Source organism: Typopeltis vanoorti, chromosome 13, assembly GCF_054136105.1.
Source record: "Typopeltis vanoorti isolate ZY-2024b chromosome 13, IOZ_Tvanoo_1.0, whole genome shotgun sequence".
NCBI classification, from domain to species: domain Eukaryota; kingdom Metazoa; phylum Arthropoda; class Arachnida; order Uropygi; family Thelyphonidae; genus Typopeltis; species Typopeltis vanoorti.
In genome coordinates, this window is record NC_143561.1 from 75,620,638 (window position 1) to 75,648,247 (window position 27,610).

Genomic DNA, 27,610 nt, shown 5'->3' on the forward strand with positions numbered 1-27,610 from the left:
ACTAAGATGATAGCAGGTCTATGGAATGCACCATATGAGAACAGGTTGAAGATTTGTGGGTTGCAGAAGCTAGTTGATAGGCGAAAAAGGGGAGATATGATTGAGACATTCAAATTGCTAAAAGGATTGTATAGGATTAATTCAGATGATATTTTTGAGATCAGGACTGGTGGTGGGATAACTAGGGGACACCCATGGAAGCTGGGCAAGAGCATGGTTAGCAGGGGTGTTAGAGCTGGGTTCTTTACTTTTAGAGTGGTAAATGAGTGGAATAAGCTGCCAGAGTCTGTTGTGGGTGCTATGACAGTGAGCGAGTTCAAGGCAAGGTATGATAGATACTGTGAGAATGTTGAACAGCTGTGTGAACATGATGTTTAGGGCCTCCCTCGATGAGTCTAAGGACTCCTGGAGTAGCCCGTGGTAATAATAATAATATGTGATAGAGACTTATGTGGGAACAGAAGTGGATGAAGTGGAAGTTCTTTGGATATTGCAGAATCCCAAAATAAATACAGCTCTAGGATTAGATGGGATATCAACTCACGTTTTGCAAGGATGTGCAATGGAATCAGCAATGCTTCTGACCAGGCTAATTTAAGTCTCCGTTTCTGGTAGAGTTCCAAGGGATTGGAAAGAGGGAAAAATAATTCCTTTGCATAACAGAGATTCTAAGACTCCAAACAGCAAATTTTAGACATCAGTATCTCATGATTGGTGGTAAAAGTACTGGAAAAATTGGTCAAAACGATTATTCAAGAATGGGTGGATAAGAATATGATACTCTATGAAGGGAAACATGGATTTGTGAAGGATAGTCATGCATTAGTAATTTACTGACTTTTTATCACAGAATAACAACTGAATCAGATAAAGGAAATGTCTACATAATGATTGTACTGGATTTTGCAAATGATTTGACAGAATAGCACTTGGAATCCTGTTACACAAATCAGAACAAACGGGGATGAATATGATACTGTTTATGTGGATAAGAGGGTGGCTGCTGGACAGATATCAAAAAGTGATATATGGAGGAGCAGATGACTAGTGGTGTGCTGCAAAGTTCTGTGATAGAACCACTACTGTTTAATTTGTACATAAATGATATACACTGTGTCCAAAAACTAAGGGGGAAACACTATTTCTGAAGATTATAACTGCAAATTCAGATAAATCAGCTTGTGGCAGTTTGTATAACTGACAATTTTGAGTAGAAAGCGGGTTAATATTGAAATTTTCAAATAATGCGCAAATAGGTCACATGGTAGCACTCAACAGGCTGCAGTAAGTGAATTGTATTTAAAGGAAGCTCTTTTTTGTGAAAGAATAAAGTTGCAAACTTGGGTACTTGCAATGTCTCAAAGACATCTAGATGACTTCACATAGAGAAGAATTTTTGGATAGTTTGGAGAAGGCATGAGAATTACCAATATTGCCAGAGAGTTTGGAATGTAACATAGTGTTGTATCCAGACATGGGCAGCATTTCAAAGCAATGGAATGTACCAGATGTTTGCTAAGAGGTCACTCTCACTCAACAACATAGCATGAAGACAGATTTTTGGTTATAACAGCAAAACGTAATCGAGGCACTATGGCATGTCAGCTTGCAAGTCAGCTCCATTCAACTATAGATGCACCAATATCTTGATAGACTGTGGCAAAATGTCTGCAATAAGTAGGCCTATATGTGCCTGAAGGCCCATAATCTGCATTCTTTTCTCCACAGCCGATTGTAGAGAACATTTTCAGTGGTGTTGTATCTATAAAAATTTGACAGGACATCAGTGAGCTAATGTACTTTTTACAGATGAGAGTCGTTTTAGTGTTTTCTCAATTCTAGACAATACTTGATCTGGCATGAAAGTAGTACTGTTTACCATCATGAGCATGTTCTTGAAAGGGATAGATATGATGGTGCTAGGGTCTTGGTGTGAAGAGGCATTATGCTTAATAGACACCGAGCTACAAGTGCTGGAAATAGGGACTATGACTGGTGTTATGTTTGATTGTGCTGTGGTGCTGTTGGCAAATTAATTCATTTTTATTGATGACATTGCCACACCATATTTTACATGAGCAGTGGAGATACTTCTGGAGACAAAGGATATTAATCAAATCGAGTGGTCAGTGTACTCCCCCAGATCTCAACCCCATAGAACATGTTTGGGATGCAATAGGGAGATGCATTACTCGAAATTTTCTTCCAGAAAACAAACAAGTCCTTTTCCTTGCTCTGAAGGAGGAGTGGGCCACTTTGCCTCAATAACTCCTGAATTACTTGGTGCTAAGCATGGTATGATGTTGTGAGAGCTACATCACAGTTTGGGGGTGGACATATTCCATTCTGAGGCACTCCACATAGTTTTCTGTAAGCTCTAAACATTAATTCCTTAATTATGTTCTTAGGAAATTTATATCTTTTGCCAAAAAAAACATATTGGAGTTTAATTTGTACAAAATTTATAACATGTTTTTTGTGTAATATAATTTACTAGAGTGCTGGCAATAAATTTATGTCCACATTTGGCTGCAGTCATAAAAATATTTTCATATACAGGTAAAAATATAGTTCATCATTGGCTTTTACACATGAATGTATGAAATAATCTGCAAGGAAATATTCAGTTGTTTGCTGAGATGTACAATTAGGTAGAGTAATAGTTAATCAAGATGATGTGGAGAGCTTGTGGGATGAATTAAATAGGCTGTCAGTATATGCAAAATATAATTGGCATCAGTTTAATTTGGAGAAATGTAAAGTTATGTATTTTGGAATACATTGATTACATGCTATGTACCGCATTGATGAACCTGTACTCTAGGAAATAGATGAGGCTAAGTATTTAGGGATTAACTTAGATTAATATCTAAATCTATTAATCGAAGTTAATAGATTTAGAGATTAAGCTAGGGATTAACCAGTGTCATATCCATCCTCATTTGTTCTAATTTGCATAACAGAGTTAAATGTGGTATTCTGTCAAATGCCTTTGCAAAATTCACCAGAATCATTATGTAGCTGTTTCCTTTATCCAACTCAGCTGTCACTCTATTATAAAGTTAATTATTAAGGCATGACTGACCCTTCACAAAGCCATGTTTACCCTAATTGAGCATCATATTCATATCCTCCCATTTCTTGAATTCTCTTTTTAACCAATTTTTCCAATAATTTTACTACTACTCCTGACACACTGATTGCTCCATAATTTTAGAAGTTTAGAGGGCATATTGTTAATGTAGCTCATAAGATGACTGGAGTCCTTGATATGTCCACATCTGGATTACTATACTCAGCTCTGGTGTCCTGGGTTTCTTGGGCATGAGGAACTGGTGGAGAGGATTCAGAGGCAAGCAACCAAGATGGTAAGTAGTCTATGGAATGTTACCTGTGAAGATAGATTGTGGATTTGGATTGCAGAAATTGGTTTGATAGGCATAAAAGAGGGGATATAATAGAAAGATTTAAATTAGAAGTGTTTTATAGGATTCATACAGGAGAAATATTTCAGCACTTCGTTAAGGGGGGGGGGGCAGAATGAGCAGTCATCCTTTGAAGTTGAGTAAAGGTGTGGTTAGTAAGGTTGTGAGGACTAGATTATTTTTAACTTGGAAAAGTTGGGAATGAATGGAATGGTTGCCAGAGTTAGTTGTAAATGTTTTGTCTGTTAATGGGTTCAAGGAGAGGTATGGTTGATCGTGTGGATAGTTTGGGTCTCCTTCAAGAATCTGTACATAATAGATTTTTTTTTACCTGAATGGACTTGAATTAATAAATTATAGCTATACCTTTTTAGACTCCATATGCTATTGGTGTGTGTGTGTGTGTGTGTGTGTGTGTGTGTGTGTGTGTGTGTGTGTGTGTGTGTGTGTGTGTGTGTCATCATCAAATTCCTGCCATGTACCCTCAAGGAGTGTACAGGATATGATAGTACTACATGAAAAAAATTACATCATCACTAACTTCCTATCTACAATTTTCCTCCAAATCAGTCTGTTACTTGTCAAGCTCCAACATTATCAGATCTTATATTTCTATCGTCTAAGGCACTTTGTACCGTATCAATCCACCTGTATCTTGGCCTTCCTCTGGGTCGTTTTGCTAATCTTTCTTTGCCCATTCTGTTTAAGTGACCATACCACCTGAGATTAGCTCTGCTAATGCATTCCTGGATGCCGACAATGTCAAGTTCTCTCCTAATATCCTCATTTTAAATATGATATTGCCATTGATGCCATCTGTTCATGCCTATAATCTTTCTCAGGACTCATATCTGCAGTCTCTAGTCTTTGGTCAAGTATTTTACTTCTGACCTAGCTCTCAAATCCATAAGTTAAAACTGGTTTGAACACTGTCTTGTATACAGGTAATTTAGTGTTCCGACTAATTTCTTCAATTGAATAAATTCTTATTCCATATGAATTTATTCAATTGACTTCCCACCATACCAGATTTGCTGATTCTGTTGTCTATTTCTATATTTAATTTACCATCTTCACTAAAAATCGTGCCTAAGTATCTGAAATGTTTTACTTGTTCCACAGGTTCTCCATTTACAACACAGTTGACATTTTCAATGATTCTACCTATTTTCATTGTCTTTGTCTTTTTATTGCTGACCTTCATGCCATATCTATTACAACAATTATTCAATTTAGTCAGAGAATCTTGCAGACTTGTAGGGGATTTGTTTAGAAGTATAACAATTCATCCGCATAAAGCAAAGAGCTGACATTAACATCTCCAATTTTGATATCATGTTTAATACCACTTTCCTTCATAATGTGATCCATATAGATAATGAATAACAGAGGAGATAATGTACATCCTTGTCTCACACCAGATTTAACATTAACCATTTTCCTGTACTTCCTTCAATCCTAACTGCCGACTTACAACTCAAATACAGACTAAGTATTGCTTGATATAATGCCCCATTGACACCATATAACTTCTCTCTTGGCACCTTGTCATATGCCTTTTCCAAATCAACAAAACTTAAATACAGATCTTTGTTATATTCCCATGCTTTCTCGACTATTTGTCTTAAAGTGAAGATCTGATCCTGACAACCTCTATTTGGCCTGAATCCAGCTTGTTCTTCACCCAGCTTTTCTTCCACAATTCTTCTCAACTGTTTTTCAAGTATACTTGCATAGATCTTGCCAGGAACACTCAGTAGGGAAATACCTCTGTAATTCACGCATTCAGTTTTATTTCCCTTTTTATATATGGGTACTATGAGAGCTCTACTCCAATCATTGCGAATTTGTCCCTCTGTCCAGGCTTTCTGAACTATGCAGTGCAGCCACTGTAAGACTTTTATACCATCATTCTTCATCATTTCTGGTCGAATATCATCTACTCTTGCTGCCTTTCCACATTTCAAGCCTCTGATGGCTTTTTCTACTTTCAAGTATGGATATGTATTGCTGACTGCATGCCTTTTTTGCCACTGTGCTGTCATCACTGCTTGTTTCATTTAGCAGTTTTTCAAAGTAATTACTCCATAGTTCAAGGATATCTTTTTCTCCCATTTTCATGTCACCTTTATCATTTCTAACTCCTTTTACAGCACCCTTTCCTCCATTCCTAAGCTTCTTCAACAACCTCCAGAATATTTTGCCACCTTCTTGATATTTATTTTCTATATTCTTGCCAAAGTCCTCCTATGACTTTTGTTTAGCTAGTTTTACGCAGTGTTTAGCATTCTTGCATTTGTCTCTGTATTCTCTAAGAGCACAAGCTGACTTATTTGCCAGGAACCTTTGATATGCTTTCTTGTTTTCCTTCACTTTCTTGTTTTCCTTGATATGCTTTCTTCTTTCCTGCCTCTTTAACTTCCTGTGTCCACCATGGAGTTCTAATTTTTCTGTCCTTGCAGACAACTTCACCACATGCCTCTCTAGCTGAATCAATCAGGGCTTTCTTCAAGGCTTGCCACTGAATCTCCAAGGTTTGATTCCTGTTCTTAAACTCTTTCATTTTTTTTTTTTTTTCAATAAACTTTGTGTATTTTAGTCTACAGTTCACATCTGAGAGCTGCTCAACTTTTATTCGCTTTAAAATTTTCTTACATGTTCTTCTTTTCAATATGAAATTCAATTTTATCCTGCTCTAGACTAAATAGTGATCACTTCCAATTTCAAATCCTCTGTACACTCTGGTGTCCTGCACCAGGGAGAAAACATCACTATCAACAATAACATAGTCAATGAGACTTTTCTTATTCCTTGGCTCTTCTCTCCATCTGAATTTGTGCACATTTTTATGTTGGAACATGGTGTTAGTAATAACCAGTCCATGTAGTGAGGAGAAAACCAACAAATATTTGCCATTATTATTAGCTTTGCTCTTTTCTCCAAATTTTCCCAAAATATTTTTGTATGTCTCACAATCATTTCCTACTCTGCTATTTAGATCTCCAAGGACCCACTTTTCCTTTTTCATTGTGTTAGTTGCTTTTTCTAAAGCCTCAAAAAAATTTCTCCACTTCTACCGTAGTAAAACCTTCTGTGTGACCATAGGCACAAATAAGTCTCATTGTCCAGTTCCCCATTCTCATATTTGCCCACATTACTCTACTTGAGACTGACTGACATTCAAGATTAGCCTCGTATTTTTTTTTTGAATACTATGGCTACTCCTTAGTAGCCATAGTATTCAAATTGTATTGTGTGTATATATATATATATATAAATCACACTTTCAAGTGTTTCATATTTATTTTTATAAAAATATGCAAACTTCCCTTTATAATTTACTGTAAGGGGAAATGGAAACATATTTTCAGATATGCTAATTAAAATTGTATACTTCAGAAAACCATATTTTAGGTATGTATCTGAATATAAATCTTCAGTACTATATTCTAATGATTATAAATTTCTTTATAGGTTTAGATGGAAGTCCTCTTTATCTTTTATGTACACCTACAGTAGATATAATGGAAAACTTATTTACAGTGAATTATCTTAGTGTAAGTATTTACATATTATGTAGGATAATGTAAAATTATTTTGTTATATATTTTGTTATATATTCAGAGACGAGTGACCAAGATGGCGACAGGTCTGTGGATTACTCCCTGTGAGGATAGGTTGAAGGTTTGTGGGTTACAAAGTTTGGTTGACAGGCAAAGGAGAGTGGACTTGATAGAAACTTTTAAGATATTAAAGGGGTTTTATAAAATTTTTCCTGAAATTTTGTGAAAGTGAAATTTTTCAATATATGACAAATAATCATATATATGATATAGGGGGATATAGAGAACTTGGGGCCATCTGTGGAAGTTGTGTAATAGTGTGATTAATAGGGGTGTGTGTGTGGACCAGACTTTTTATGTGGAGAGTGGTGAGTTAGTGGAATGCATTGATGGAATTGTTTGCGAGTTCCCTGATGGTTTAATTGGTCTCCCATGATGGGTCTCCAGATTCCACGAGATGCCGTAAAATAATAATAATATAAAAACTTGAATATTGAACAAATCACTTGTCCTTTTTTTAATCATTATCCTGATGATGATGATGATGCATAAACTCTGTTATTGGCAGCATAAGCAGAAAATTTTGTTCTTAATTTGCTACAACGACACTTATTTTGAATACTTCTTTTCAAAATATAAATATATTTTGAAAAGAAGTTCAAAATATATGAAATTGCTATTTTTATAGCAAGTTGTTGCATGGACTGGCTGATGTTTGTAAATTTGTCAACGAGAACTTCATGGGAAGTTGTTTATCAGAGATGGCATTAGTAGTATAGTGTGGTTAATAAATTTTATGGATGTATTAATTTTACTTCATTTGTAATAAAATTATATAATAACTGAAACTTTGAAAGATGTTCTTGTTACAGAAAGTTTTAACATATTCTCTTTTCACTAACATCTACCCAAACCAATTGTGCTATTAGAACAAATTTCTTTATTTCATTCTGAATAATTTCCATGGCAAAACATATAGGAATGCCCCCTTCCCCTTCTATCATTAGCCATGGAAGTTGTTTGATAAAAAAAGATCTAGGTTCTGTATAATTCTTAGTTTGGTTCAGATATGATATTTTTGCACCTTATTCCACACAGTCTTCAAATTCTTAACTCTTTTTTGCCATAAACAAATTGATAACATTTTTGTTGAATTAGAGAAACAGTCCATTTATTTCATTTCAGCAAGCAGCAGATCATTTGTGCTTTTTAACTTGTAAAGTTTCAAAAGCACTCTGCATGTTTTAAGCTTAAAAACCATCGAAATGAAATTATTTAGTGTTGAAAAAAAATCTTTTCAACAGTGCACTAATGAAAGTTTTGCCACTTTGCTGGTGTAAGAAGCATAACAGTGGTCCTACAAGTGTATCAGGAATGAGATCGCCACAATCTCAGAAGGCTTATATCGATAAACAGAACCTCCTGTATTCAGCAGTTGATTGAAGCATTTAACGATGGCTGTTCCCAGCCTATATCTCACCACTCTGTGCACATGGAATTGAAGAGGATCAGCATTGGAAGTTGCATGCCTATACAGAAACCACTGATTTCTGTGAAGAACTGGAAGTCTGTAAAACAGTTATATGGTCCGACAAGTCACAGTAACCTCGTTCTGTACCAACATTAGGCAGAGAGTTGGTCGGACCCTCAAAAAGCAACAAACCAGATTACCTTGTAAACACAACTCAACGTTCTGGAGGTGGTGTCATCGTGTGTGGCATGTTCTGTTGGTATGGAACAGATCCCCTGGTATTGTTTCTGATCAAGTCCATCCTGCAATGTTGACTGTTTATTCATCAAGTGATGGTTATGTTATGGACTACAATACTGCTGTCTGTCACACAAGAATTGTTCAGCCATGGTTTAGCAAGCATGATAGTGACTTCTACCCTCTTCCCTGACCACCAAAAAGCCTGAAACTGAATCCCATTGAGAATGTGTGGGATATGTTAGATCCAGGAACAAAGTCCTCTTCCAGCAAATCTGAGCCAGTTAAAGGATCATCTGGTGTAGAATAGTTGCAAGCCAACACCTTTTGGAAAATCTATGCCTAACCACATATGTGCTGTAATTCAGGCTGAAGGATGTCCAATATAGTATTAAATATACGTTTCTAATTCATTAGCTGGTATGTGTAGTAAAGATCTTTTATTAGACATGTATAATAAACTGAATGTGCAAAATTTTGTTGAAATTTGTTTAGTACTTATGTAGACATGAAAACTCAACTGTTTGTTGAGCTATTTAACTTTTAATGTCTACATAAGTACTAAACAAATTTTAACAAAATTTTGCACATTCAGTTTATTATACATGTCTAATAAAAGACAAATCATTCTTACCTGAAAAAATGAATATAAGAGTTTGGGATCCTAGATAGAGATGATTACTCCTCTCCTCAGAAATAATCAGAGTAACTAATATGAATTTTCACATAAAAATGAAGTGTATCTATATCCTTTTTCAGTGTATTTTGTGAAATGCATACATATCATTTATTTAGATTTCACCTGGACAGATTTTATTGAAATTTGTCAAGCCATCCCAATCCTTGCAATTAAGATCATTTGCAGAAGTAAAAAAGGGACAAAACATATTGTTATGTATTGCAATAAGTATATTCTGGCTCTAGTAGAATTTAATAAAATTGGAATTATTTATTTATTTTTATTATTATTCAGGCCTCCATGGAGTCAAAATACTCATCATGGGAAGTCCTTCCTAAGAAACACAAAGTCCATCAAGTCATTGAGGGGAGGTCCCCCCCCCTAAGAAACATAAAGTCTCTCATAACACTCCTTGAACACATTGACCTTTCTTGCTCTCACTCTATCATGCAATGCATTCCATGGTTCAACCACCTTCCATGCAAGGAAACCATTCCTTACCCTCTTGCTCACAGTTTCCTTTTGTAACTTCCAGGGATGGCCTCTTGTCATCACTCCTTCCCGCTGTTCAACCAAGCAAAAGAACTCCCCAGTGTCAACCCTGTAACCACCTCTCAACAGATTAAAAGTCTCAATCATATCACCTCTCCTTCTTCTATCCACCAAACTCTGCAGTCCACATTCCCTCAGCCTATCCTCATAACTATCATTGTACAGTCCTGAAACCATCTGTTATCTGCCTTTGTACCCTTTCCACAGTTAATTTATCCCCTTCAAATCCTGGGGACCAAATCTGAGAACAATAGTCCAAGTGTGGTCTGATCAGGGTCTTATACAATGGAATGATAACTGTTTTATCTCTGCAGGTCAGTGTTCTCCTCATTATTACAGCAATCCTCTGTGTTACCTTCACCACCTTTGCAATACGTCCCCTAAATTTCAGGTTTCTATCAATCATCAACCCCAGATCTCTCTCGTCTCCCCAACTTCCTCCAGTATAACTCTTCCCATAGAGTATGCAGTGTCCCATCGATGTTTCCCAAACCTCAAGACCTTACATTTTGCTGCATTAAACCGACACCACCCCTTTCATTTGCCCATCTATCTAGCTTATTCAAATCCTCTTGCAGGGCTGCAGCATCTGCACTATTACTAATAATCCTTCCCAGCTTCGCATCATCTGCAAACAACTGAATATCCCCCTTGCAATCCACTGACAATGTCATTGATATAAAGGTTAAACAATATAGGTCCCAGTACTGAGCTCTGTGGGACCCCACTTGTAACCCTCTGCTTCCTTGAAACTGCCACACCATACCCAACTCTCTGATACCTATCTAACAGACAATCCTGAATCCAGTTGACCAATCTGACATCCAGACCCATGTGCTGCAACTTAAATATCAGCTTATCATGTGACACCCTGTCAAATGCCTTTGCTAAGTCTAAGAAAATGGCAATATATGCCTTTCCCTCATTTATTGCTCTTGTAACTTTATCATAAAAGGCTAGCATATTGCTAAAACAAGAGTGCCCCTTCACAAATCCATGTTGATACTCACAAATAACATTACCCTCATTTGCCAATGCTGTATACGGTCCCTCACTAATTTCTCCAAGATCTTACTAACTACTGATGACACACAAGCTTGTCTATAATTATACACTTCCAGTCTGCTACTGCCCTTATGCAATGGCACTATCTTACCTTCTTTCCATTCCATGGGCACCTTTCCAGCAGCCAGACTCTCATTGAAAAGCCAGGTGAAAGGCAGTTCCCTAGCGCATTCTCTCAAAACTCATGGTGAAATACCATCCAGTCCCACAGCTTTACTGACATCCTGAGTACTCAGTATTTGAAACACACTCTCCTCCTGTACCTCTAAACCTTGAACCTGCCCTGTCCCTCTGGTTAAAACTGGCTCCTCTAGGATGAAATACTCCAATAAAGTGTTCATTGAACAATTCCACTGTCCTCTGCATCAGTCACTCTATTCCTAATTTTATCCCACAATGTCATTCTTCCACAATCATTTCTCTTTCTACTGGCCACATATCTAAAAAAATTCCCTAGGATTTTCTTTGGATCTTAGGGCTAATCTCCTCACATATTCCAGTTTCTTCTTCCTTACCATACTAGTCCCTCTTCTGGCCTGTGTCTTATACTCTTCATGCATCTTCTCTTCTCCTGTCTCCTTATATCTCTTCCACAGCCTCTTTTTTTTTCAAATGCAATTCCTGTTTAATATTGTTTGTCATCCACTTTACTCCAAATTGTGTCCTTTGTTCACTCATGGTATACGACTTACCATTGCTGTTAACAAATATTCTTTATAATTTCCCACACACTAATGATATCCCGGCCTTCCAATTCCTCCCTCCATGAAACTTCCCCAAGTTGACGTCTTAGACTATTATAATCACCTGCCTTATAATTCCACATACATTCCCGTCTCTTTGATACCTCTGCATGTCTATTCATTTTCCAAGTGAAAACCATATGGTCACTCTCTCCAACTGGTGGGAGAGATGTCATCTCAGTTATTATCAACTCTTTTGATGCTATGAACAAATCCAAAACTCTTGAACCTCTTGTTCTCTCTATTACATGTTGCCTAAGACATTTGTCCCTCAAGAATTCTAGAAATTCCATTCCCTTATTGCTACATGTATCTTCATCTCCCCGGTTTATACTACTGTAGTTAAAATCTCCAATAACAATCTTTCTTCTTGCACTTGCCAAACTCAACTGTCTAAACATTTCCTGGTCCCCACCCTCTGTACTCCTGGGTCTGTAGCAACACCCCCACTAAATATCCTGTCTTACCCACCTCTGACTCATATGCTTTCAAAATCATTAGTGTCACTGCCTTCCGAAGTCTCCACTCTTAGAGGACATAGGTCGTCACTTATCATAAGCAGTACTCCACCACGCTTTCCCTTCCTATCCTGCTGAAAAATGCTATACCCAGCTACTTCTATTCCTGTTATTATATCCTCTTCTGTCAACCACGTCTCAGTGATCCCAATAATTTTTGGCCAGGCTGATGCTATCTGTGCCACCAAATTCCTCTCCCTTATTCCAGATACTCCTGGCATTAGTATATAGCATATAAATGCCGTTGTTTCTATACCCAGCATTATCCCCCTCTAGACTCCACTGGGCTCAGTGTTATCTGATGTTGTCCTCCTTCTCCCAAGTACCCCCTGCTACCATCCTCCCTGGGACAAACTGACTTTTTCAGAACAGCAATCTCTCCAGATGTCTACGTCCTTCCTCATTCAAATGTAAGTGGTCTCTTGCATACAATTCCTCTCTGTTCTCAAATGCACACTCCATGCATCCACATATTCCAGTCCTCTCTTGTCACACATTCTAGCTATTATGCCATCAAAATTACCTCTCTTCTGCTCATTTCGTCATTATCATGCCTAGGCAACACACTATCTTTCTTCTCTGTGTCTTCTTTCGTACCACCTCAAGCAAAAATCTCATATCTCTCTCGCTGCCCTATTTACACCACAACTCAAGTCATTTGTTACCACCATCACAATCATCTCATCCACCCTTTTACCTCTCTTAACTGCCAAAGCCACCCTTTCTATCGTTCCTCCTGCCAAACACTCCTCACGCATCCTATCTTGAACACCACGGATCATTGAGTCCCCATACATTATACCTCTTACCATTCCCTCTCCCCTCTTGTTTCCATTTTCTCCTCTTCTTTCATTCCCATACCTCTCTCTCATTCCCTCTCTCCTACTGTTTCCATTTTATCCTCCTCTTCTAGCACTCCCCATATCTCTCTCTCATTCCATTCTCTCCTCTTCTAGCACTCCCCATATCCCTCTCTCCTTCCATTCTCTCCTCTTCTAGCACTGCCACACCTCTCTCTCATTCCGTCTCTCCTACTGTTTCCATTCTCTTCTCTTCTAGCATTCCCATACCTCTCTCTCATTCCCTCTCTCCTCCTGTTTCCATTTTCTTTTCTTCTAGCACTCCCGTATCTCTCTCTCTCTCTCTCTCATTCCATTCTCTCCTCTTCTAGCACTGCCATACCTTTCTCTCATTCCTTCTCTCCTACTGTTTCCATTCTCTCCTCCTGTAACACTCCCATGCCTCTCTCTCATTCCTGTCTCCTGCTGTTTCCATTCTCTCCTCTTCTAGCATTCCCATACCTCTCACTCATTCTGTCTCTCCTACTGTTTCCATACTCTCCTCTTCTAGCATTCTCATACCTCTCTCTCATTCCCTCTCTCCTACTGTTTCCATTTTCTCCTCTTCTAGCACTCCCATATCTCTCTCTCATTCCATTCTCTCCTCTTCTAGCACTGCCGTACCTCTCTCTCATTCCGTGTCTCTCCTACTGTTTCCATTCTCTCCTCTTCTAGCACTTCCACACCTCTCTCTCCTGTTTCCATTCTCTCCATTTCCATTTCCAATTCCATTCTCTACTCTTTCATCATTCACAAATTTCTCTCCTCTCCTATTATTCCCAAAGCTCTCTCTCTCCCCTACTCAGATTTGCCTTGCATTTATCTCTTCCATTCTTCTTGAACCTGCTATTCTAATCTAATCTCATCTTTCATACTTATCATACTTCTCCCAAGACATTCCACCTCCTCTTTCAGCTCCTCTATCTCCCTCTGCAGGTCAGTCACTCTAAATCGAAATTCACTCTCCCAAACAAAACCACCTAAATTTTCACAGTCACTCACGCCTTGTACACTATCAATTATTATTTTCTCATTCACATTTTTCCCTTCATTCTCTCTTATCACACTACTCATCTTCCTGTATTCATTTCCCATTCCTGGAGCAACAAGGTTGGTTATTGAGATATCTGCTGCATTTATTTCCTCCCACTGCCTGCACTTTAAACACACACACCCCATCCTCTGTCACAAGCCAGATATCCAATTCCCGAGACACATACATGATGCAAATACTGCATGCCACAAATTCCCTTATTATATTGCTTACAATAGAGTGCCTAAATAGTGGAGGACTTGGCGACACGCCATTTGCAACTACAGCTGAATCTGCCATCATTCGTCACTGCCGAGGTATTCAAATTAGTTTCAAAAATATATGCTAAATAAGTATTAGGGAGTATAAATAAATAAGAAAAGTATAAACAATTACAAGTATAAACAAAACAAAACATTAAGTACACTAAATAAAATGAAATAAAACTAAATACAGTAATGAAAACTTAGCTTCGTCTTTCTTCCACCGTTATGCATCCGCCCCATCTTTTGGTAAACAAAATACACAATATCGCGACAGCACTAACTTCAAAAAACAACCACTATAGTACATTCGTATTCCAGGGGAAACAATTTAGCACTCAAAAACATAAAAAAAACGGACTATTCACCGATTAAAAACTCACTTTCTTCAGCACAGCTCAAATTCACCTCCACGTGCTATATGCAAAATACATGCAAAAGAATCTTTCCATGTGATATAAGTTTGACTTCATTTACAAGTAGAAAGACTTATGTGTTGTCATGTCAATTTATTTGACAGTATTAATTATTGACAGAATCATAAGAAAATAATTAATATTTATTTAACTTACTTTCTGATATTTATCTGATATCATATCCTGCCTCTTCAGAGCACAAAAACCATTTCTCACAGTACACGAACAGCAATTTGGTTAACAGTAGGGTCAGTTTAAAAATGTTGCAACAGACAATACAAAGAACTAAAGTCCTAATTTGTGCTGTTGTTGAATAAAGAGAGAGAAAAAAAACAAGTATTAATAAGCCGGCCTGGTACCGCTCTCCAGTGAAAAGGCTGCGGGTTTGAATCTTGCCGTGGCATGGATATTTGTGATTGTCTATGAAAATACTAGTGGTGGTGACGGACAGTAGATGGTGTTGTGTAGATGATGAGGATAGTTGCGGTATATTGGAGATTTAGTCGGAGACAGAGGTGTAGAGTAGGTACCTCTCCCCCCCACCCTCGATGAGTCTTTGGACTCCCTGGAGGTGTCATGTAATAATAATTAGCTCTTAAAAATGACAGTCCCAGATTTTTGATAAATTGATACAGTCATACTTGTTGAGGTTTGGAGAATGTTTTAAAAATTGCTGCTTCCAAAAATAATCTCTCTGATTTATAATGACTTTTGTGTAGTACTTTTGTTTTCTTCCATTTGATCCTGTGAAGGAGTATCCATGCCATTGTCTGTTAGTCCCGACCTGCCATGTATTTTTTGTGTTCTCCAAGGCGAAAATCAACAGTTCTTCCTGTCTGTTCATAGTAAGCTAGGTCAAAAGTACAGGGCACTTCATGCAACCCTGGATGTGAAAAAAGGGAAGCATTTGTCCTTAGATGAACAGATGAGAGTTGTTAATGTAATGTATGGTTTAAATGTGGTGCTGTACTGATATTTATTAATCACTGTAGATATCTTTTCAGATGTGCCCTGAATGTATGAGATGGTAACAATTTTGCCATAGTTTTGCATAATAGGTAATGAAGGGGATTTCCAGGGAGCATTTAGTATTTTATCTATTCTTTGAGAGATTGCAGTCATTGTCTAAAAATGTGTGATGCAAGTAAGTTAGTTTAGCGGTAAGAGCAGTGCCATTGTAACAGATACTTCTGTGAATTAGTGTGTTTAGGATACCATGTTGTTGAGCTAGATGGTGGTGTGATTGCTTGTGCAAATATCTCTCTTTGTGTAAGTTTTCTATAAACAGAAAAAGATAATGAACCATCAGGAAGGTGCGTGACTAGTGTATCTAAGAAGGATAGGCAGTTATTAGCTTCCTGTTCCATGTGAAATGAATTATTTTAGGTTGTTAGTTATTTAAATGTTTAATGTATTCTATATAGAAATTTGCAAAAGGGGAAGAAAAGAGAGGAGCTCATAGCCGTCCCATCTAGTTGTTTGCATATCTTCCCTGTCCATAAAAAATAACCAGCATGTACTGCAAATTTGAATAATATAAATATCTGAGGAAATGTGAATTTAGCATATCCAGGGTTTCAGTTAATGGTGCATTGGTAAAAACTTTATGGTCTTTTAATGTACTTTTTTTAGGTGAACAGAATTTTTAACAAAAGCAGAAGAATTATTACCTTGGGGAGAGCTAGTAATTTAGCTCATAATCACAGTTGCATTACTTTTGTCTGCTTTAGTTATTACAATATTATTATTATTGTATAGATCTTTTAAAGGATTGATTTCTTTTTTTTTTTTTTTTTTTTGGCATATTGTTTGTGGATGGTTTGGATTGGATTAAGATGTTGGCTACATTCAAATGAATGTTATTGGCTATAACTGAAGGAAGGTCATAGATTTCGCATTCAATGGACACCATTATTTTCACTTTTTGAATTTGTCTTAAGCGTAATGACAAAGTTATGTCCTCACCTTAATGCACTGATAACGTCATCTCTTAGGGCTAGTGACGATATTTTATTTAGTGTGTGGCTCACACATGAAAAGTTACATTGATCCTTGGAAGTTTTTCCCCCACTTGGTAAGACTATAATAAATTTAGTTTAATCCTTTATCAAAGTATAAGCAAACAAAGTTTACACCTGAAGAGCAAACTATGTTTGCAAAGGCACTTGTGGTAAAGGTGGACCAAGCTCTCATCACTACTTGTCTTAGTATCTCCCATAATGCAAAACACATCTCCTTGTGGACATGTATAATGCTTCGCATTAAGGGAAGGGCCACTACCCAGACTGGTTTCGACCTTTATTGAGGTCTTGTCAGTAGGAGCCAGACCCAGAGGTGGTGATACTAAGGTGGAAGTAATAGAGAAGTCATATTTACGTATACAAGTTGCCAAAAGGTGTCTCACTGTATTATTAAATTACTCTGGATTTGGAGAAAGATGTTGGAAGTTTTTTCCCACTTGGTTAGACTATAATAAATTTAGTTTAATCTTTTATCCAAGTGTAAGCAAACAAAGTTTGCACCTGAAGTATCTTCAGGACTGACTTTCACCTAGTATCACCATTGTCTAAATAAGAAGAGCCACTACCCAGACTTCAGGGTCTGGGTAGTGGCTCTTCCCTTAATGCGTAGCATTAATGAGAGACAGATATGGGAATAATAGAAGAGGAGAGAATAGGATAAATGAAAGAGAGGGAATGAGAGAGAGATATATGGGAATGATAGAAGAGAAGAGAATAGGAACAGTGGAAGAGAGGGAATGATAGAAGAGGAGAGAAGGGATGAAAAAATACAAGGGAGCACTGGAACCAGGGATAGAGTGATGTTAGGAAGACAGGTAAGTAGACGACCACAGAGAGAAAGTGTTACCAGAGAGAGAGAGAGAGAGAGAGAATGATAGGATGCATGTGAACAATCGAGGAATAGAGTGGTAAGAGGTGTAATGTATGGGGACTCGATGATCCATGGTGTTCAAGATAGGATGTGTGAGGAGTGTTTGCCTGGAGGAACGATAGAAAGTGTGGCTATAGCAGTTAAGAGAGGTGAAAGGGTGGATGAGATGATTGTAATGGTGGGAACAAATGACTTGAGTTTTGGTGTAAATAGGGCAGCGAGAGATATGAGATTTTTGCTTGAGGGGGTACGAAAGAAGACACAGAGGGGAAAAGTGTGTATGTTGCCTAGGTATGATAGTGACAAGCTGAGCAGAAAGAGCAGTAATATTGAATAACATAATAGCTAGAATGTGTCAGAAGAGAGGATCAGAATATGTGGATGTTCGGAGGGCATTTGAGGACAGAGAGGAATTGTATGCGAGAGACCACTTACATTTCAATGAGGAAAGACGTAGGCATCTGGAGAGAGAGATTGCTGTTCTGAACGAGTCCATGTGTCCCAGGGTGGATGATAGCAAGGGTGGCCTCTTGTGGGAATGGGTACTTGGGAGAAGGGGATGACATCAGGTAAAGCTCAGCTTAGTGGAGTGTAGATGGGATAATGCTAGGTATAGAAACAACGGCATTTATATGCTATATACTAATGCCAGGAGTATTTGGAATAAAGAAGAGGAATTGGTGGCGTTGATAGCATCAGCTTATCCAAAAGATTATTGGGATCACTGAGACGTGGTTGACAGAAGAGGATATAATAACAGGAATAGAAGTAGCTGGGAACAGCATATTTTGGCAGGATAGGAAGGGAAAGCGTGGTGATGGAGTACTGCTTATGATAGGTGATGACTTATGTCCTTTAAGAGTGGAGACTTCGGAAGGCAGTGACACTAATGATTTTGAAAGCATATGGTGTGAGTTAGAGGTGGGAAAGACAGGATATTTAGTGGGGGGGGGTCGCTACAGTCCAATGAGCACAGAGGATGGGGACCACGAGATGTTTAGACAGTTGAGTGTGGCAAGTGCAAGAAGAATGATTGTTATGGAAGATTTTAACTATAGCAGTAGAAATTGGGGAGAGGAAGATGCATGTAGCAATAAGGGAATGGAATTTCTAGAATTCTTGAGGGACAAATGTCTTAGGCAACATGTAACAGAGGGAACAAGAGGTTCAAGAGTTTTGGATTTGTTCATAGCATCAGAAGAGTTGATAATAACTGAGATATCTCTCCCACCAGTTGGAGAAAGTGACCATATGGTTTTCACTTGGAAGATGAATAGACATGCAGGAGTATCAAAGAGATAGGAATGTATGTGTAATTATAAGCCAGGTGATTATAATAGTCTTAGATACCAACTTGGGGAAGTTTCATGGAGTGAGAAATTGGAAGGACGGGACATCATTAGTGCTTGGGAAATTATGAAGGAATATTTGTTAGCAGCAATAGTAAGTTGTATACTACGAGTGTACAAAGAGGACACAATTTGGAGTAAAGTGGATGACAAACAATATTAAACTGGAATTGCATTTGAAAAAGAGGCTGTGGAAGAGATATAAGGAGACAGGAGAAGAGAAGATGCATGAAGAGTATAAGACAGGCCAGTAGAGTGACTAGTATGGTAAGGAAGAAGAAACGGGAATATGGGAGGAGATTAGCCCTAAGATCCAAAGAAAATCCAAGGGAATTTTTTGTATGTGCAGCCAGTAGGAGGAGAAATGACTGTGGAAGAATGACATTGTGGGATAAAAATGGGAATAGAGGGACTGATGCAGAGGACATAGTGGAATTGTTCAATGAACACTTTATTGGAGTATTTCATCCTGGAGGAGTAAATTTTAATACTAGAGGGATAGGACAGGTTTGAGGTTTAGAGGTGCAGGAGGAGAGTGTGTTCCAAATGCTGAGTACTCTGGATGTCCGTAAAGCTGTGGAACTGGATGGTATTTCACCACGAGTTTTGAGAGAATGTGCTAAAGAACTGACAGAGCCTTTGACCTTGCTTTTCAATGAAAGTCTGGCTTTGGCAAAGGTGCCCAGGGGAATGGAAGGAAGGTAAGATAGTGCCATTGCATAAGGGCAGTAGCAGACTGGAAGTGTCTAATTATAGGCCAGTTTGTGTGTCATCAGTAGTTAAGATCCTGGAGAAATTAGTGAGGGACCGTATACAGCATTGGGCAGATGAGGGTAATGTTATCTTTGAGAGTCAACATGGATTTGCAAAGGGGCACTCTTGTTTTAGCAATATGCTAGCCTTTTATAATAAAGTTACAAGAGCAATAGATGAGGGAAAGTCATATACTTCCATTTTCTTGGACTTAGCGAAGGCATTTGACAGGATGCCACATCATAAGCTGATATTTAAGTTGTAGCACATGGGTCTTGATGTCAGATTGGTCAACTGTATTTAGGATTGACTGTCTGATAGGTATCAGCAAGTTGTGTATGGTGGGACAGTTTCAAGGAGGTGAGACACCCTTTGGCAACTCGTATAGGTAAGTATGACTTCTCCATTGCTTCCACCTTGGTGTTGAAGCCGATCTAGGTAGTGGCTCTTCCCTTAATGTACAGTATAGCATTATACATGTCCGTAAGGAGATGTGCTTTGCATTATGGGAAATACTAATACAAGGAGTAATGAGAGTTTGGTCCACCTTTACCACGAGTTGCCTCAGTCCTGAAGATTCTTCAGGCGCAAACTTTGCTTGCTTATGTTTGGATAAAGGATTTAACTAAATTTATTATAGTCTAACCAAATGGAAAAAAACTTCCAACATCTTTCTCTAATCCAGAATAATTTAATAATAAGGTGAGACACCTTTTATCAACTCGTATAGGTAAATATGACTTCTCCATTACTTCCACCTAGTATCACCACCTCTGGGTCTGGCTCCCACTAATGAGACCTCAATAAAGGTCGAAACTGGTTGGAAGCTTGGGTGATGAATAGCAATGCTGTAGTTCATGAAGTTTTAACTGCGGTTCAGCTGTTGCTGTCACCCAGGTCTTGGGTGTGTGGTGGTGGTGTGTGTGTGTGTGTGGGGGGTAATTAATGGCAATGCTGTAGCCCATGAAGTTAACTGAGCATGGCTGTTGCTGTTACCCCTCAGATGACATATGAGTAAATTAGCTGCTCTGCTCGGTGGTGGGGTGAGCCTGCCACAGGGTAGAGCCAACTCTGAAAGTTCTTCTCAGTGGCACGGTGAGCCTGTTGCTGAAGGGAACAATGCTGTGTTTTTGGAGTTTGACCTGTATTTGAACATTCAGTAAAGGTCAAAACCCATCTGGGTAGTGGCCCTTCCCTTAATGCGTAGCATTGTACATGTCTGCAAGGAGATGTGCTTTGCATTATGGGAGATACTATGACAAGTAGTGATGAGAACTTGGTCCACCTTTACCACGAGTTGCCTCAGTCTTGAGGATACTTTAGGGGCAAACTTTGTTTGCTTACACTTGGATAAAGGATTAAACTAAATTTATTACATTGATCCTTAGTATATATAAACACAATAATAGACATATGATAAAGAGCCAAGAGGCTATTTTTCTGGCGCCGAAAATTAAGTTAAGGGAACAATAAATCCCTCATTATTTTAAAGCTGGATATGAAACTCGGTGATCGAAATCTAAGAGTTTCATGCTGAAGAACTATCGGCGAGTCCAAGAGTAAGTCATCACCTGGGTAGTACAACACTAGGGCAACTCGTTGCAAAGGTGGAGCAAGCTCCATTACTATCCTTAATATTTTCTCATAATGTAAAACGCAGCTCCTAGGAGATGTATTACTGTTTTACAGTATGATGAGCAGTCACTACCCAGACCGGTTTCGACCTTTATTGAGGTCTCATCAGTGAGTAGGTAGACCTGGAATACCAAGGTTTAAGCGAACTGAACTTACATATACCCCTACTAAAGAATTGCCAGACCAGTGTACCCATATATTATTATTAGTACGATAAAGAGCCAAGAGGCTATTTTTCCAGCGTCGTAAATTAAGTTAATGTGATAATAAATCCCTCATTATTTTAAAGCTGGATACGAAACCCGGAGATCGAAATCTATCAAAATCTAAGAGTTTCATGCCGAAGAACTATCGGCGAGTCCAAGCATAAGTCATCACCTGAGTAGTACAACACTAGGGCAACTAGTTGCAAAGGTGGAGCAAGCTCTGTCACTATCCTTAATATGGCAATTCGTTAATAAGGGTATATGTAAGTTTGATGCACTTAAACCTTGGTATTCCAGGTCTACCTACTCACTGATGAGACCTCAATAATGGTCGAAACCAGTGTGGGTAGTTACCTCCCCCTCATAATGTAATACATCTCTCATACAGTAATACATCTCCTAGGAGCTGTGTTTTACATTATGAGAAAATATTAAGGAGAGTGACGGAGCTTGCTCCACATTTTGCAACGAGTTGCCCTACTGTTGTACTACCCAGGTGATGACTTACTCTTGGGCTCGCCGATAGTCTTTCGGCATGAAACTCTTAGATTCGATCCCCGAGTTTCGTATCCAGCTTTAAAATAATGAGGGATTTATTATCCCCTTACAGTCATAAATGAGACACTCAAGAATAGACTACAACTCTATGTCTATGTTGATCATCCAGTCAACTGCACTTGGTATAGTGTTGATGAAGTCCGACAGGTTTCCATTGTATGCATGTTGGGCACATTCTACTGTAATATGATTAATTGCCTCACAGGGTTAATCACAGTCATGTCTGGGAGAGGCAATCATGTCCCATTTGTAAAGGTGGTCTGAACATCTGCTATGATTTCTGCGGATTCTGTTAAGGGCAGACCAAATGTTCTGATGTAGGTCAAACCCTGAAGGCTCTGTGTTGGGTCCACTAATTCATGGAAGTCCCCTATTGAAATGTTACACCAGGACTTTTTCCACTTCTCCTTCATGTTAAAAATTGTCTCTGCAAGTTTTTCGCTGTTAGATTGGAGGGTGCCTTGACTGTAGCCTATTTATTTCTAGGGGTGGGATGTCTTCATGGATTATGAGATCTTGGATTTCCATGATTTTGCTGTATTCATGTAGAAGAAATTAAATCTGCAGGGGTGGGATGTTTCTTAGCACTGGGAGCCAGTAGGTTGGGGTTGATTCCAGAAATAAGGCACATAGTGGTGTTAAGCTGAGCATCAACCAAAGTACATATGGCCGCTGTTCAGCCATATGGGTGAGCAGTATTCAGCTGCAGAGTAAATGAGACCAAGAGAGTGCAGCAAAGGCACTGCTCTTGCTGCGGCACCCCAAGTTGTTCCACATAGTTTTTGCAATATATTGTTTTGTGTTTTTACCTTGGATGCTGTGTTAATGAGATGTGGTTTAAAAGATAGAGTTCTTTCCAAAGTGATGCCCAGATATTTTGGGAATCTGTTGTAGCAGTTTGTGGTTGAAGTATACCATGAGTTCTTTGTTAGCCTGGTTATTGTTCAGGTGGAAGCATGAAACTTCTGTTTTGCTAGGATTTGGGCGTAATCTCCATTTGCAGAAGTATTCTTCTAGGGGTGCAACGTCATTTGTTAGTATATATCTTCCATTGTAGTAAAGTTAGTGTGTCTGGTGGCTAGAGCAATGTCATCAGTGTAACAAAACATAGGCAAATCTGCGATGCATAAGTTAAAAAGGAAAAGAGCCAAAACCAACATTGCTCTGGTATTGCTATGGTAATCCATTATCCAATGTTCTTTGTTTACTTTTGTTCTTGTCCATAAACACTTAGAACAGGTGGTTGCTTAGCATGTTTTCAATTAGTTTGGGTAGTGTTCTGCATGGGACTGCACAGAGTAACTTGCAGATTGCGCCTAGCCTCCAGACTATATCATAAGTTGCAGTAAGATCTACAAAACCATAGCTGTTTTCAGGCATTGTTGGTAGCCTGTCTCTATGTGTGTGTGTGGTGAGTGAAAGAACCTAATCAGCTTTGTTTATGTCTGAATCCTGCTTGTTCCACTGGGGCAATTATCCTAGGGGCAATTCTATTGAGCATGAGCCTTTCTATGAGTTTATAACAGGTGCTAAGCAGGGCAATTGGTTGGTAATTTTCTGGTTTGTTGTTATTTTTTCCTGGTTTTAAGATGGGGATAATTTTTGTCCTCTTAAACTCTTTTGGAAGTCTACCAGTTAGAAGGATGTCAGAGAAGAAGCAAGCCAACCACTGTCGAGCTTTTTGGCCTGACTTAACAGGAAATCAGGATGAATTTCATTGAAAAAACTTTGAGCCTTGCCTGGTTTCATATCCATTAGAGCAGTGTTAATATCTTCAAGAGTGAAAGCTCACAAATATGTCATTTTGCCTCTTTACCAAGCCTTGATAAAACCTCACTTGGACTATTGTGTGTAGGTCTGGTCTCCTGCTTTCCATTGTAATTCTGATATATTGGAGAGAGTGCAAAGGAGAGTGTTAAAAATGATATGAGGATTGTGGAATACTGATTATAAAGACAGATTGTGAATTTGTAAACAGCAGACACTGGCAAACAGGAGAAAGATGGATGATAATATGATTGAGACTTACAGACTTCTAAAGCGTCATACAGGATTTTAATTGATGGAATTTTTCAATTTATGGAGGGTGGGGAAATAAATGAGGGCATCCTTGGAAGCTGAGAATGAAGGCCACTAAGAAGGGGGTGAGGCTTAGATTTCTCTCTCAGAGGGTGGTGCGTGATTGGAATGGATTGCCATTGAATGTTGTGAGTGCAAGCAGTGTGAATGAATTCAAGAATAAGTATGATAGCTGGTGTGTGTGTGTGTAGGAAGTGGCCTCCCTCGATGAGTCTCTGACTCCCTGGAGGTCTCTCTTAATAATAATATAAAGGATCTCATAGTCTGTTATTTTTTAAATATATGTAAGTTCTTTTTTTATTTGAAGAGTGTGCTGTTTGTCCTTGGTGGTATATCTTCATATGTTGACAAAATGTGATGCATATTGGTTAGGAGAAATAGCTAATTGTTCCCAACCAGTCAGGGTGCCACTACCCAGTTTTCTTAGAAGGCTCCATGCTTTTTTACTTGAGTGCCAACAATCGAGTCTTTCTACTGTCTCAGTCTATTTGTTCTGTCAGTTGGTGTCAAGGCTGTGAATGAGCTCATCTGCAATGTCAGGGTCGTCGCACTCTAGGTATTGATACAGGCTATTACTATTCTCCATGCAGAAGCCTCTTGGTATGGTCTTTTTACCTACAGCTAAAACAGCTCCCATGAATCTTTTGTAATTATTGCTTGTTGGAGGAATCCAATGGACATTTGTCAAGATGAGCAGCAAATGTGTCCCAGTTGGCTTTCTGGAAGTTCCAGCAGGGATGTTGGATGGATCTGACAAAGGGGTACCTACAGACCCTCCTCTAATATAATTGGTCTGTGTTGGTTTCGCAGAAAGTTACCTGCATTGAGAGAACTCTTCTCGATGTAGGTAATCGTCGTCCATTGTTGTCTTGAGTGATGAAGCAGAGGTTGGGGTTGTACTCCCTGTTCCAAGCTGCTAACCTGAAGGAAGATCTGTCTTTTGCATTGAAAAGTAGGTGCATGTTGTGAATTTTTGCCCATTCAGTCAAAGTCTCTCCACATTCATTGTTGGAAGCATATTTCCATAGCGTGTGGTGGCAGTTGAAGTCAACTGTGTGTATTGCAGGGTGGTTGTGCACTGGTAGAACCTTTGGAGACCACAAGAGGATGGGGGAGAATTATACACATTGGTAATGGTTATGTTCTCTGTCTTGGTTGTTATCAGATTCACGTTGCCGACAATGTTGGTTGTAATGAGGTGGGAATCTTCTAGGGCAGCGTTTCTCAACCTTTCTAAGCCCAAGGACCAGTAAAATGCCTAAAACTATTCTACGGACCACTAATGTAATTTTTTTAAAATGTATATGGGGATTACCAAAATTTACATATACATTTACAACATTTACATATTATGTTTACATATACATAAATATTTACAAATACATATGGAAACATAATTAAGTTGGAAGTAAACAATTAAAAGTGTATCATCACTGAACAAAGTTTTAATTTTTATTAAACAAATAAAGGTATCATTTCCGATTTGCTGTGGGCAAATGAATGGGTATGTCAATGAGATTCTACGTCACCTGCCATATCATTAATTCTGCGACCGACAGTGTCATTTGAAAGAGGAACCAAATCAACATCTTTTAGTAATTTGTTGCCAAACATAGTTTTTACCACATCTTTTATAGCTGGAAATAGTAATTTTTCCCTGATAGAATGAGGTTTCCCTGGTTTTGCTATGCGCAAACTTAAGAGATGGGATGCTTCCAGTGCCTTGCTATTAATGGAACCCATGGCCGAAACTATACCTTTCCCATGATTTAATGTCCCTAAGCGTTGCTGAAAAAATTCAGTTGGGCTTATTTTTCACATCACAATGTTTAGTTTCTGAATGTCGTCGGAGTTTTGCAGGTTTCATGCCACTCGTTCGACAACACTTCATAACACAAAACACATCGAGGTTTCTGTTCACTTTTATCTCCACACCAAGTAAACCTGAATTCCAAATATGAACTGTTATATTTCCTACTGTATTTTTTTTTTTGAACTGCTTGTGTCTTCTACTTTATAGTATCAGATTTACTTGCTGTTACAACACGTGTATCGCAATTAGGGTTAGCATCACCTGTTTCATTTTCTCTTCTTTTTCAAAGTCCTGGTTTTAAGCCACTTTTCCATTATTAAAAAAGTTTCCAAAAAATATATAAATACGGTTAACTCACAACACACTTTGTCCAAGTATCATTTAGCACTTCTGATGGTATATTGAGCCTTGGTTGAAGGAGGAAAACCTTCAGTAATAAAAATCAATAAATAACAAGCAATTGGTTGAAATGTGGATAACACGTGTTTAACTTCAACAGCAAGGGAAGGCAAAAGCAATAAAACTATATTGTTGTTCCTTTCACCCCTCTTATTATTCGTCATTCTGCCGCTACAAATTATTGTAGTGCCAGAATGACGAGTAATAAAAGAGGGGTGAAATGAACAACAGTATTGCTTCCGCCTTTGAACATTCCGATGCTATTTGTTGTTTTTTAAGTCTCCATTTGATTTCGATAATTTTTACTTACTTATTCAATTTTAATTTGCTTGGATAACTAAAAAATATATATATATTTATTTAATTAATTTAAGTCTGCCTGCAGACCACAAGTTGAGAAACACTGTTCTAGGGTACTGTGTGCATAGGTGGCAAGGCCAGGTGCATGATGGTAAGTGGCTCCAATGATAATGTAACTAGGAATTTGACCCCTACAGCGGAGTTGGTCCTCATCCTTACAGTGAGTCTCTTGAACAAGAACAACGTCAACATTGTTGTTATATAAAATCTTTGAGAGGTATTCACATTTTGCTCTACATATACCCTCGACGTTAATTTTACAAATTTGGACAACAGGTCCAATATTTCTAGTCATCTTGTCCTTAAGAGAGCTAATTCATGTGTGCTGTTACCAGGAGATCGAGAAGATAGTCTGGTTTCCAAGTTGCTCTAGCTCTTTAGCGTTATCCAGGGTGCACCATCAGGAGGCTAGCTAGAATTGCATCCCTAGTGATGATAAATTTGCAGTGACATGGTCTTGTAGTTGTTGTCCATGATGTTGGAGGATTTCAAATTTTTTCTCATTCCAGCTGTTCACTTTTTTGAATTCTTTATCTTTCATTGCATCAGAGATGCTGACAAGGATTGCCCATAGTTCAGGGTTTAAAATATGACACAATTCTTCATGTAGAGCATTGATATCTGCATTTATTTTTGACAGCTCCACCTAAATAGTTCTAATCTATTCATGCACTATTACTAAACTTGCCTGTTTCCAAATACATAGGGCATTGGCTGAACGAGACATGCTTTTAATTTTGACACAGTTTGGTATAATATTAG

The 27,610-nt window shown here is 38.4% G+C and overlaps 1 protein-coding gene across 1 annotated transcript in view; it reads left to right on the forward strand.

Annotated features, from left to right (window-relative positions):
• Window positions 1-27,610, forward strand: part of LOC150100291 (intermembrane lipid transfer protein VPS13A-like) — a 254,905-nt gene that overhangs the window by 207,586 nt on the left and 19,709 nt on the right. Inside the window, exon 15 of the mRNA XM_090402628.1 lies at window positions 6,900-6,982. Coding sequence (XP_090258754.1) covers window positions 6,900-6,982 — 83 coding nt within the window. The remainder of the gene's footprint in view (window positions 1-6,899; window positions 6,983-27,610) is intronic.